The following is a 13,138-nucleotide window of genomic DNA, read 5'->3' as shown; positions in this document are numbered from 1 at the left end:
TGAGGCTTGGAGGACTGTTTTCTAAAAATGATTTTTAACATTGCTTGTTTTTAGCATTGCTTGTTTGATAGCTAGGTTTACCATTGCCCATTGCTAGTTTTCCCTTCTGGCCCATCTGAATGTTCTGTGTTGCAGCATTATGGTTTGAGACATGAAGCTGGCTTTTTTGGGTAATGGTTCTGTATTTGGTAATATGTTATGTTTATCACTAACATCCTTCAGCGTCCTTTGATGTTTTAGCAATCTTATAACATATTGGTGACATGAAATCTGCTTGGGAATCCATTACAATCCATCTTTCAATCATTTTGTTCATATATTGCTGTATTCTGAATTGAAGGAGCTGTTCCTTTTCTGTTAGCTTGATTTTTAGGTGCACATATCCACTGTCATTTCACACTGGGAGCTCTTGCTTTGAGATTTTGTTCTCTTCAAAGTACTTTGTGTTTGAAATATAACTTCAGAAATTATGCAGAAGCACTGTGGAATACTTACAGTCAAGCGTACTTTCTTTCTGTGCCAAAATAGGAAAAATTATTATTCTCCCTTTTTACATAATATACAAAAGCAAATGTAAGTGATGGTACATGGGTTTTACTATATGCATTGCTCTTCTTTCAGATGAACAAGATGATGAGATGGTGACTGCAAGTGGAAAGGTAAGGGTAGCAGTTTACAAGTAATACACCCAGCCAGCTAGGGAAAATAGAAAGATCTAATTTTTGAAAACATTGCATATTTATGAATTCAATCATGTTTTTCAAATTTTCTTATAACTTGTAACAAGTTGAGGCTAATACAATTTGCTGAAATTTCATTTGATGCTGTAATGTATGTGTTTATAACTTTTTTATCACCGAATTAAGAAATAGCCATAAAACTTCTGCCATTCTTGTTAGTTTACCATATGTTCTTTAAAACAAAACATGGTTTTAGAAGAGCAGACCAAATTAGTGTGTATGGGTTGTTTGAATCTGGGTATTTCTGAGAACAGTACTGAATGGTCAGAAAAAATCAACACGAGGACTGGTAGGAAGATGCGTGTAAAATGTGCTCCGTGCTCTCTTCCCAGGTAAGAGACGTATTGGTAGTTTTCTTTGCTTCCTGAACCTCTTATACTTTGCAATTACCTGCAAGATGCCAAAGCCATTGAAGGGGCAATTGCCTAATTCTAAATCCATAATTGACTCTATTTATCCAATGTTCTTAAGCCACGTGACATTTGTCTGCTCCAATTCAAGTCACTTAGGACCTCCATCACTCTCTGCAATGTTGGGTGGTTCTTTACAATCTCATGTGAGGGTCTCCCTTTTAGCCCTCCTGCCATCAAAAACTTCTAACACAGATGCTTGGGTTTGGATGGGGTGCTTATCTAGAAGGCCTATATACTCAATGAGTATGGTCTCACCTCAGACAAATCCTCCATATCAATCTTCTCAAACTTCAAGCAATAGGCAATGCTCTAAAAACATTCCAGAATCATCATCTTCATCAAGTATTCCTTATCGTTTAGACAGCTAAGTTGCCATGTTCAGTCTGAACAAACGGGCACAGGTTCTTACCCTTTTTTCATGGAAGTGATCCAGATTTAGAATTAGGCAATTGCCCACAGCATACTTAACCAGGAAAGCAAAACATCATGGCAGATGCATTAATGGTCTCTCAGCACACCCATTTTATGTTAGATATTCTCTACATGGGGGACACCAGACATATAGCTCTTCGCTTTCTCCCACAACAACACACTTTCGCATTTCTGCTCCAGACTCTATACCCCCATCACATTGCATTGGATACCTTCCTCAATCATTGGGGGGGAGGGAGTTTTCTCTGTGTATTTCCCCTGCTACTTCTTATTAGGAAAACTACTCAGACCGCCAAGATCAAGGTACCATGATCCTCATAGCACCTTGTTTGCCATGCCAGGAAGCGTAGGATTAGATGCTGTGGCCAGCAATGCCCAAAAACCGAGCTGCTATACAAACTATGGGCAACAAGATTCTGGATCTAGAAGCTGTGATGGAAGAAGATGAGTTGGATATAGTGGTGATCACCGAGACGTGGTTCATAGAGAACCATGACCATGATGTAGTTGTACTGGGCTATAATCTGTTCAGGAAAGATAGGGTAGGAAGAAAAGGAGGGGGATTAGCGTTATATATTAAAAATCATGTTAAAGTGTTTCTGATGTTACAGTGGGTAATCATCTGGCATCCAGTGATCACCACATGGTACGGTTTAATAATAAAATGGGTATAGAGAGGGCTAATTCAAAAGTAGAGGTTCTAGATTTTAATAAAACTAATTTTGTTCGGATGGGGATTTACGTCAAGGAATTGCTTTCTGGGTGGGAACGTCTGGAAGGAGTGGAAATGCGCTGGGCAAAACTGAAAGGAGCGATTGTAAGGGCAACAAACCTTTTTGTGAGGCAAATAAGTAAAAGTAAGAGGAAAAGAAGATCACTTTAGTTCTCAAAAGTAGTAGCTGAAAAGGTAAGGAATAAGAGGTTAGCTTTCATAAACTACAAAAATTGCAGAAAGAGGAAGACGGGCAAAAATTTCTGGAAAAGTTAAGAAAGGCTGGTCGTGTAGTCAGGAAAACAAAGATGCAAATGGAAGAAAAAATAGCATACATGGTAAAACAGGGAGACGACATTTTTTTTAGATATATTAGTGATAGAAAGAAGTACAAAAGTGGCATTGTGAGACCTCAAAGGTGAAGGGGAGGAATATGTAGAAGCTGATAAAGAAAAGGCCAAATTGTTTAACAAATACAGTGGAACCTTGGTTTACGAGCATAATTCGTTCCAGAAGTATACTCGTAAGCCAAAATACTTGTATATCAAAGCGAGTTTCCCCATAGGAAATAATGGAAACTCGCTTGATACGTTCCCACCCCCACCCCCCAAGTCAGCGGCGCTGCTCCCCCCGTCTGCTCGCACCGGCACCCCTTCCCGAACAACTTGAAACTTACCCCCCGTCTGGCACCGGCACGCAGCCCACAGGACGTGCCAGTGCCGCTTGAAGAAGTTCCTGTCTCTGCTGGGCCTTGAACATGCATCTGCACATGCTCAAGGCCTTCTAGTTCTCCCTATCGCTGAGATTCTCAGAGATCTCCGAGAATCTCGGCGAGAGGGAGAATTAGAAGGCCTTGAGCATGCTCAGATGCTCAAGGCCCAGCAAGAGGCAGGAACTTCTTCAAGCGGCACCGGCACATCCTGTGGGCTGCGTGCCGGTGCCAGACGGGGGGGGGGGGGGGTAAGTTTCAAATTGTTTGGGAAGGGGTGCCGGTGCGAGCAGGGGGGGAGCAGCGCCGCTGACTTGGGGGGGGGGGGTTTCGCGCTGGGGGGCCTTTGCGAGCGGGGGGAACAATGCCAGTTCTCGGGGGGGGGGGGGCTCGCAAATCGAGTCAACACTCGGTTTGCGAGACAAGTTTTGAGAGAATGTTTTGCTCGTCTTGCAAACCGGGTTACTCGCAAACCAAGGTTTGACTGTATTTCTGTTCTGTGTTCATGGCTGAAGCGCCAGGAGCAGGAACACAGAAGACAAACGTGAATAGGGATGGAGGAGTAATAGACCCTGATCGATTTTCAGAGGGTTGTGTTCGTGAGGAGCTAGCTAAAATAAAGGTAGACAAAGCGATGGGGCCAAATGGTGTACATCCAAGGGCGCTGAAGGAACTTAGTGAATTTCTGGTAGCTCCACTTACTGACCTTTTCAATGATTCTCTAGAGTCAGGAGTGGTTCTGGAGGACTTGAGAAGGGCAGATGTGGTCCCTCTCCACAAAAGTGGAAGTAAGGAAGAAGTAGGGAATTAAAGGCCGGTAAGTCTGACTTTTCTGCTAAGTAAATTAATGGAAACGCTTTTAAAACAGAGAATGGTGAAGTTTCTGGAATCCTGTGGATTACAGGACTGGAGGCAACGTGGATTCACTAGAGGTAGGTTTTGTCAGCCAAATCTAATCAATTTCTTTGACTGGGTGACCAGAGAATTGGATAGAGGTTGTGCGCTAGATGTGGTGTATTTAGATTTTAGCTTTTGACAGTGTTCCACACAGACGTCTAATAAATAAACTGAGTGCCCTTGGGATGGGTCCCAACGTGACAGGCTGGGTCAGGTATTGATTGAGTGGAAGGCGGCAGAGGGTAGTGATCAATGGAGATAGCTCTAAGGAAAGGGATGTTACCAGTGGTGTGCCTCAAGGTTCTGTTCTTGGGCCTGTTCTTTTTAATATTTTTATAAATGATATTGCTAAAGGGTTGTCGGGTAAGATTTGCCTCTTTACAGATGATACCAAAATCTGCAATAGAGTAGACACCCTTGATGGTGTGAATAACATGAAGAAAGACCTGGTGAAGCTTGAAGAATGGTCTGAAATTTGGCAATTAAAATTTAATGCTAAGAAATGCAAGGTCATGCATTTGGGCTGCAGAAACCCAAGGGAACAGTACAGTTTAGGGGGTGAAGAACTTAAGTGCATGATAGAAGAGCGGGACTTGAGTGTGATTGTATGTGCTGATCTTAAGGTGGCTAAACAGGTTGAAAAGATGACGGTGAAAGCTAGAAGGATGCTAGGTTGCATAGGGAGAAGTATGGTCATTAGGAAAAAGGAGGTATTGATACCTCTGATGAGACCTCATTTAGAATATTGTGTACAATTCTGGAGGCCACACCTTCAAAAAGATATAAAAAGGATGGAGTCGGTCCAGAGGAAGGCTACTAAAATGGTGTTTGGTATTTTTGATAAGACGTATGGGGATAGACTTAAAGATCTCAATCTGTATACTTTGAAGGAAAGACTGGAGAGGGGAGATATGATAGAGATGTTTAAATACCTATATAATATAAATGTTCACGAGTTGAGTCTTTCATTTGAAAGGAAACTGTGCAATGAGAGGACATAGGTTAAAGTTAAGAGGTGATAGGCTCAGGAGTAATCTGAGGAAAACTTTTTTACAGAAAGGGTGTCCAATATTGGTCGCCGTACCTAAAGAAGGACATGGAGATACTTGAGAGGGTTCAGAGAAGAGCGACAAAAATGATAAAAGGTATGGAAAACCTTTCATACACAGACAGGCTAGAAAGGCTGGGGCTCTTCACCCTGGAGAAGCGGAGACTCAGAGGAGACATACAAGATCATGAAGGGCATAGAGAAGGTGGAAAGGGACAGATTCTTCAGCCTATTGGGAAATACAAGAACAAGGGGGCACTCGGAGAAATTGAAAGGGGACAGGTTTAGAACCAATGCTAGGAAGTTTTTCTTCACTCGGAAGGTGGTGGACACCTGGAATGCGCTTCCGGAGGATGTGATAGGACAGAGTACATTAAGGGGTTTCAAGGAGGGATTGGACAAGTTCCTGAAGGATATGGGGATTGAGGGGTATAAAGAGGTATAGATAGGATTATGAAAAGGTATAGATAGAAGAATAATGGGGATTGAAAGGTTTTAGACAAAGGATTACTTACAGGTCATGGACCTGATGGGCCGCCGCGGGAGCGGATTGCTGGGCGCGATGGACCCCTGGTCTGACTTCTACTTCATGAAGCAGGTGAAAGCCTGGCTCTTCAACCAGGCCTTTAATGGAAGAAGTTATTAACTTGATAATCATACACACGCAAGGACACTGGCTGCACATTCTGTAGCATGACATGTTCATCCATTCCTACCCTAGCTGAGACGATGATCAAGTACTTTTCTAACCTCACGAGCAACTTTTTTAAATTAGTCCCTTTATTTTCTAACTCCTTTTACTCTGTCATCATCTATATGTTACATCTTTGCTTACACCCTATGCTGTCTATTAAAATGTTTTAATGAATATTGTGTTGACATTGTAATGTAGCTTACTATGCCATACATTATATTATTTGCATATTTTTACTGTTGTAATTGTGTTACCTATATTTTGACTTACTCTTGCAGTACACTACCTTGAGTGAATTCCTTGAAAAAGATGGTAAATAAAATAACTTGCACACTTATCCAGACAAATCACTTTTAATATTGACTTGCTAACCTTTTAATGGTCTTTATGATTTGCTAAGCATTATAGCCTATCAGCTATGAGTTGGTAAGGTTTAAGTTATGCTGTAAAGAATCCATGGAGCAAATCTCAACAGTTGATATTTACGACTTTTTTTTTGTTACTTATCTCTTATAGGAAGAAGATGATCCTGGTAAAGGGGATCAGAGCCGATCAGTTGACTCAAGTGAAGACAATGTCACAGAACAGACAAACCACATCATCATTCCAAGTTATGCATCTTGGTTTGATTATAACTGGTATGTGAAAAAAATAAAGCATTCAAAGAATACTGTGTGAGGAGGATTTTATCCCATGTTAATTGAGTTCTCATTGAGATTTTTATTTCCTAAAGATTATCTTCTGTAAAAAAATACAGGCCTGATAGATTTCAATGCAACCTGCTGTCTTTAATTACAAGGTTGCATGGACTATAAGAAATGACTTCCTCATAGCTCCTCAGAAAATTGAAGAGAGATCTTGCATAGTTATTCTAGATAGTAGCTTCTTCTACTTTTGTGAACTTTAAGATTTCTAGCAAGGATTTTGGTCTTAAAATCCAAAGTAAAATATTCACTGTATACATTTATTCACTATTTAACTAGCATGGTGACCATGTTAATTTAAATGCTGGCATTCATTTAAAACCAGGGCTGTGGAGTTGAAGTTGGAAGCAGATTTTGGGAGGCAGTCAGTGAAAATGTGCCATCGCCACTCTGACTCCAGGGTTGTGAGGAAAAGAGACTGAAATGATACTAGTATAATTTATAGAGATGGAGAACGGAGGGAGAGGAACGGAGGGTTTAGGTGGAAAGAGGAGCAGCTCCTTCTTGGACATGTTTAGTTTCAAGGGTATCTAGGCCCATTTCCCAATTTAACTGGTACACATGTGGAAAGTGTGAGCGCTCCAAAAGAAAACCCACAGAATTCCTACTGATCTCACATATAACCTGCAGGCATAAGGGCTATTGTGGTGTACAGTTGGGTCCAGTACATTTTTTTGCTATTCCTGGAGGGTTTACAATTCAGTGTTAGTAGACTATGATGTTTTAGTAGGCTTTGATGTGATGTGTACCTGAGACATTTTATGTGAATTTCACTGCAGTGCTCCCTAGGCTGCCCCACTGTTCTGCTGGGATGTTTGTGTGGGCAAGTCTAGTAAGACTGTTGACCCCCCAGACATCCCAATGGCTTGTTTTTGTGCATTTCTCCCGTGGATGTTTTTTGTTTGAAAATGGCCCTTTAAAGAAAGATGCATTGGGCGCAAAAATGCCTTAAATAGGGCATTTTTCAAGACAAAAAGATATAGGGCTCCTTTTACGAAGTCACATTAGCGGCTTTAGCGCGTGCTAGCCGAAAAACTACCGCCTGCTCAAGAGGAGGCGGTAGCAGCTAGCGCGGCCGGCGGTTTAGCGCACGCTATTACACATGTTAAACCATTAACGCGGCTTTGTAAAAGGAGCCCATAGTGTTTCTGATTTGAAAATGGTCATGTTTGAAGTGGAGTTTTGGACATCATATCGAAAATGCACCTCTTTATGTTCTATTTCAGCATTCATATAATTGAACGCCGTGCTGTTCCAGAGTTTTTCAATGGAAAAAATAGGTCCAAGACACCAGAAATGTAAGTATCATGAATGGATTAAAATAAGAATCGCCAAAATATTATTCATGTAAAATTCAATAATTGAGATAAGTCCTTGAAAGATCAGAGAAAACAGATATGATATATAACGTGCACGAAACCTCATATAAGATGATTCAGAATGAATTTCTGAAGGGAGTTCCACAAATAAGATCTTATAAAAAAAAGGCAGAATGATGAGTTCTTAAGCTTTGTTAAATGTAATGTGGGAATGGTCATACAATGTAAATCAATAGATCTTAGTGAGCAAACAGGACGATATGACACTATAAAATTAGACATAACAACATAAATATTGCCATACTGGGACAGACCAAAAGTCCATCAAGCCCAGTATCCTGTTTCCAACAGTGGCTAACCCAATTCCCAAGTACCTAGCTAGATCTCAAGTAGTAACAGATTTTATGCTGCTTATTCTAGGAATAAGCAGTGGATTTCCCCAAGCCATCTTAATAATGACCTATGGATTTTTCTTTTAGGAAATTATCCAAACCTTTTTTAAACTTTGATAAGCTAACTGATTTCACCACATTCTCTGGCAATGAGTTCTAGAGTTTAATTACAGACCCCCCAAGACAACAGGATGACCTAGATATGGAATTAATCGGAGATATAGAGAATATTACCTTGCGTAGGGACACAGTATTGTTAGGTGACTTCAACATGCCTGATGTGGATTGGGTCACACTTTCCTCTGCTTCCGGCAGCAGCAGGAAGCTATTAAACTCTTTGAAGGGAGCAGGACTCAGGCAACTGGTGTTGGAACCAACAAGGCAATACTGGACCTGATACTTACCAATGGAGAAAGTGTCACAGAGGTCTCGGTGGGTGACACATTGGCCTCCAGTGACCACAACATGGTATGGTTCAATCTCAGGAAAGGTTTCACTAAATCTACCACACTGACCAAGGTCCTCAAATTCAAGGACACAAACTTCAAAGACATGGGAAACTTCGTTCACCAGGCGCTACGAAGCCAAGCAGAAACCGATAACGTGGAAGAAATGTGGTCGACTTTGAAAGCCACCATACAGGAAGCAACAAACCGCTATGTTAAATCAGTAAGTAAACGGAGTAGGAACAGTAAGCCACAGTGGTTCTCTGCGGAGATCTCAGACCTCATCAAGGAGAAGAAAAAAGCATTCATCTCTTATAAACAATCAGGGAAACAGGACTGCAGAGTAGACTATCTGGCCAAGTCAAAAGCCGTCAAAACAGCAGTTAGGGAGGCCAAATTCCGCATGGAGGAGTCTCTAGCGAAGAACATCCATGCGCTGGCCCTCTGTGCCCGGCAGAGCTGGAAACTTATTTTTTACTTTTACTACTTTTTTACTTTACTTTACATCACGAGCCCATGGATTTAACCCGCTTTAAACTCGCGGGTTAAAACCACAGGCTTGCACTGCAGGGAAGGGCAGGAGAGTAGGGGCAGAGAGCAGGGTGACTAGTCATGGCCACCAGATTGATTGAAGACTGTCTCGGGGGCCCGTATGTCAAAGCCATGGCTGGTCACCTGAAATTCACCGGAGGGGTTAAGGCTTTGATTAGCAGAATCGGGGAAGAGAGCAGAAGATCGGAGCAGAAAGCAGGGTTTTTGCTCAAGCGACTGGTCTTCACCAGTCGCTTGTTTTTGGATTGGCCAGCCCAGTTGGTGTGCCTTCTTTAGTTTAGTGAATCGCGTCCTTCCTACCTTGCATGCCATTTCCCTTCATTTGCATGTGCAGATCGGATCAGAGGATGATCGGCCACGAGGTTAGTGAATGGGGTCGGAGGAAAATCGGGTCGCAAAGTGGTCGGGACACGATCTGTGTCCTTAGTGAATCTAGCCCATTGTTTCTTGTTCTTCCAGCTCCTTGGGTTGCTCTGTGCCTATACTAGTTGTGTCAATAGCTTAAGAGCACAAGCATTGTCATACTGAGGTAGACTGAAGGTCAATCAAGCCCAGCTAACTGTGGCCAGTCTAGGTCCAAATACCTGGCAAAATCCCAAAGAATAAAACACATTTTATATTGCTCATCCTAGAAATAAGCAGAGGAGTATAAAAGCTTGCTAAGCCAACTGGAAGAAGTGAGTGTCTATTTCAAAGTTGATGGCCAAAATATAAACAACCTGTGTTATGCAGATGATACAATACTCGATCACTAGCAGCAAAGCAGACATGCTATATCTACTGAGGAAAGTCAAAGCCGAAAGTCATAACATGGGATTAGAACTGAACATAAACAAAGCAAAGATCATGAATACAGAAAATGATGAAGATTTTGAGTTTGAAGGTGATAGAATAGAAGTTGTAAAGGAGTTCAATCTCCTGAGCTCTTTTGTAAACAAAGAAGCAACTAGCAGGGAGGAAATACTCTGCAGAATAGCACTTGGTCGCTCTTGAATGAAGTTTCTCTACAAAGTATTCAAAGGCATGGAAGTAACACTCCAAACATAAATCTGACTTGTTCATGCATTCATTTTCTTAGTGGTCAGTTACAGATGCGAAAGCTGGACACTACAGAAACAAGACAGAAAGAAGATTGACTCATTTGAGCTTTGGTCCTGGAGAAGGATTTTAGGCATGCCATGTTCTGCCAGAAGAAGTAACAAATCAATTTTGGAAGAGATCAAACCGGCTTTGTCACTCAAAGCCCAAATGATGAAGTTATGACTGTCTTATTTTGGTCACACCATCAGGAGAGAGATCACTGGAGGAAGGACATCATGTTTGGAAAGATCGAAGGAATCAGGTGAAGAGGGCGACCTACAATCAGATGACTGGACACGTTGAAAACAACCATGGGGATGACGCTAGAGGACCTTTCCAGACTAGCACAAAACTGATTTCTTTTAAGATCCGCAATTCATCAAGTCACTAGGACTCAAGCATAAGTCAATGACACCTAACAACAACAAGCCAACTGCTATCATCACATCCTCTGGCAAAAAATTCCAGAGTTTAATTACATATTGAGTGTATAGTAGTTTTTGGGTTACTGGAGTCGGAGTTGGTGAAAATGCGCCAACTCCGACTTCTAATAAATTGTATGTCATGCAATATTATAATGCTTAAATTTCTTTTTTCACAGATAATTTGATCAATCCTTTTTCAGGATATAGTTTACTTTTTTTTAGAATATATTTTGATATCAAGTTATTTGATTACAAAATGTAGTTTATTTTATAATATATTAAAAGATGGAAAAGCTATCCTATATAATAAAAGGCTAACTCGCGCATGCGCACTCCTATTTCCGTGTTCCGTGCGCTGTAGGTCTGTGGTCGCAAAAGTGCGCATGCGTGAGTCCCCAGCCTTCTTCCCAGCACCTACCTTGGCTGTCAGCAGCGGCGCCTTATCTCCTGTGGGGACCTCATGTGTGCTGTGTCCGTCCGTGGCCGCGGCTTGAGGCGTATGTGCAAGTTAGGTGCATCGGGCGACAGGAGCAGCGCTACCGGCGGGTGACGGTAGGAGGGCTCATGGTCCTGCCGCCGCTCCTGTTCACAGGGCCTGCACTTCGCCGACTCCCCCCCTTCCCGCAACAACCACTACTGCTCCTGTTCAAAGTGGCCTGCTGAGGTTCGCGGCTGGCTGTAACGAACCTCGCAGGCCGCTCTCCACATGGTAACACGATCCCTCTGACGCGATCGCGTCAGAGGGAACAAGCTACTGAGGTGGATAGTGGCCTGCGAGGTTCGCTACAGCCGGCCGTGAACCTGAGCAGGCCGCTTTGAACAGGAGCGGCAGCGGTGGCAGGAACCATGGATGGAGGGAGGGGGAAGAGGAAAAAGAAGGGCCATGGAGCAGGCAGGAAAGGGGGCTGTTTTGGTGGGAGGGTTTTGCTGAGTGCAGACAGCAATCATGAGGAGGGGGAAACAGAAAGGGGCCATGGAGCAGGTAGGCATTGCAGAACAGGGGGAGAGGGAAAGGGGGCTGCTTTGGGGGGAGAGGTGTGCTGGGGGCAGACAGCAATCAGGTTGGGGAGGAACAGAAGGGGGACATGGAGCAGGTAGGCATTGCAGAACAGGGGGAGAGGGAAAGGGGGCTGCTTTGGCAAGCAGGGGGGACAGGGAGACAGAAAGACGGAGAGACACAGACACAAAGAATGACAGAAGACAGCGTCCAAGGAGAGAGAGACAAATAAAAAAAACCCCAGACATACAGACATCTACTCTGGGCGGCGGGAGGAAGGCAGTGCGGAGCGCTGCTGGCAGTGGCTGCTGGGAGGAGAGCTTCGAGCCGCAGAAGACTGTCCCCAAAGTCTCTGCGGAGAGTCGGCCCAACCTCTCCTTCCTCACCGACGCCGAAGAAGCTGCAGCTGGGACACAAGGACACAGACACGAAGAATGACACACAAGAGGCCAGAGAGACAGACAGAAAGGAAGACAGACAGCCAGCGTCCAAGGAGAGACAACCAGCGTCCAAGGAGAGACAGCCAGCGTCCAAGGAGAGACAGCCAGCATCCAAGGAGAGGCAGCCAGTGTCCAAGGAGAGAGAAACAAATAAACATAGACAGACAGACAGCGGCCAAGGGGAGAGAGAGAAAGAAAGAAAGACAGACACACACATCTATTCTAGCACCCGTTAATGTAACGGGCTTAAAGACTAGTTGAATATAAAGATCTATGACTACTCTGCCTCGATACATGGAATGTCAAAGGAATGATTAAATTACTTAATTGGCCATGTATTATTTTATAAACTAAGTATGCGCATTTGAACTTCACTCTGGATTGTACAGGGGTAACATATCACAAATATATTTTTATTAAAAATCAGTCTAATCATGATATTTTGAATCAGCTGAAGACGTTTCAGATTTTCTTTACTAACGCCATAATAACCTGAATTACAATAGTCTGGTTGGGCTAGAATAATTGAGTGAACAAGAATGGCAAAATGGTTTTGTAAAATAACATATTAACTTCTCTCTATATTTTCTAGAGAGGCAAAGGCTAAGGGCAGGTTGAATGAGGCGAGGCAACTCAATGCTGATTTCCAAAGAGCAGCTAGGAAAGACAAGAACAACTTCCTGAATGCTCAGTGCATGAACCTCAAAAAAGTCTATAAGAAGGGCACACAAGGGAATTATTTGCCATGGTGAAACAAGTGAAAAAGCCTTCCTCAGTATTACATTACATTAGTGATTTCTATTCCGCCATTACCTTGTGGTTCAAGGTGGATTACATAAGGAGTTATTTGGACATTTAGGAATACATAAGGAGTTATGGAGTGGAGCGGTTACTATTGGGGATTGAGATGATTTTTGCTGTGTTAGTTTGTCTTTAAGGATTTCTTGAATAGCAGGGTTTTTATTTATTTTATGAAGGATTTGTAGTCTGGGATCGTGATCAGTAAATTGGAGAATTGGTAGTCTAGTTTTACTGCCTGAGTAGCCAGGAGGCCATCATACATTTTTTTTCGTTTGACGTTTATGATTTTAGGGTGTGTGAATGGAGTGTGGGTTCTCCTATATCTGGTTGTGGTTGT

At 42.7% G+C, this 13,138-nt stretch overlaps 1 protein-coding gene across 4 annotated transcripts in view; it reads left to right on the top strand.

Moving 5' to 3' along the window:
- SMARCC1 (SWI/SNF related, matrix associated, actin dependent regulator of chromatin subfamily c member 1) overlaps positions 1-13,138 on the top strand; it is a 383,361-nt gene that overhangs the window by 184,281 nt on the left and 185,942 nt on the right. For all 4 annotated transcript variants that reach the window (XM_033931941.1, XM_033931940.1, XM_033931939.1 and 1 more), the window contains exons 13-15: positions 622-659; positions 6,162-6,283; positions 7,576-7,647. In XM_033931941.1, the coding sequence (XP_033787832.1) occupies positions 622-659; positions 6,162-6,283; positions 7,576-7,647 (232 nt within the window). The remainder of the gene's footprint in view (positions 1-621; positions 660-6,161; positions 6,284-7,575; positions 7,648-13,138) is intronic.

This window comes from Geotrypetes seraphini, chromosome 2, assembly GCF_902459505.1.
Source record: "Geotrypetes seraphini chromosome 2, aGeoSer1.1, whole genome shotgun sequence".
NCBI classification, from domain to species: domain Eukaryota; kingdom Metazoa; phylum Chordata; class Amphibia; order Gymnophiona; family Dermophiidae; genus Geotrypetes; species Geotrypetes seraphini.
Note: the sequence above shows the minus strand (reverse complement) of the source record. Positions and strands in the feature narration are given on the sequence as shown.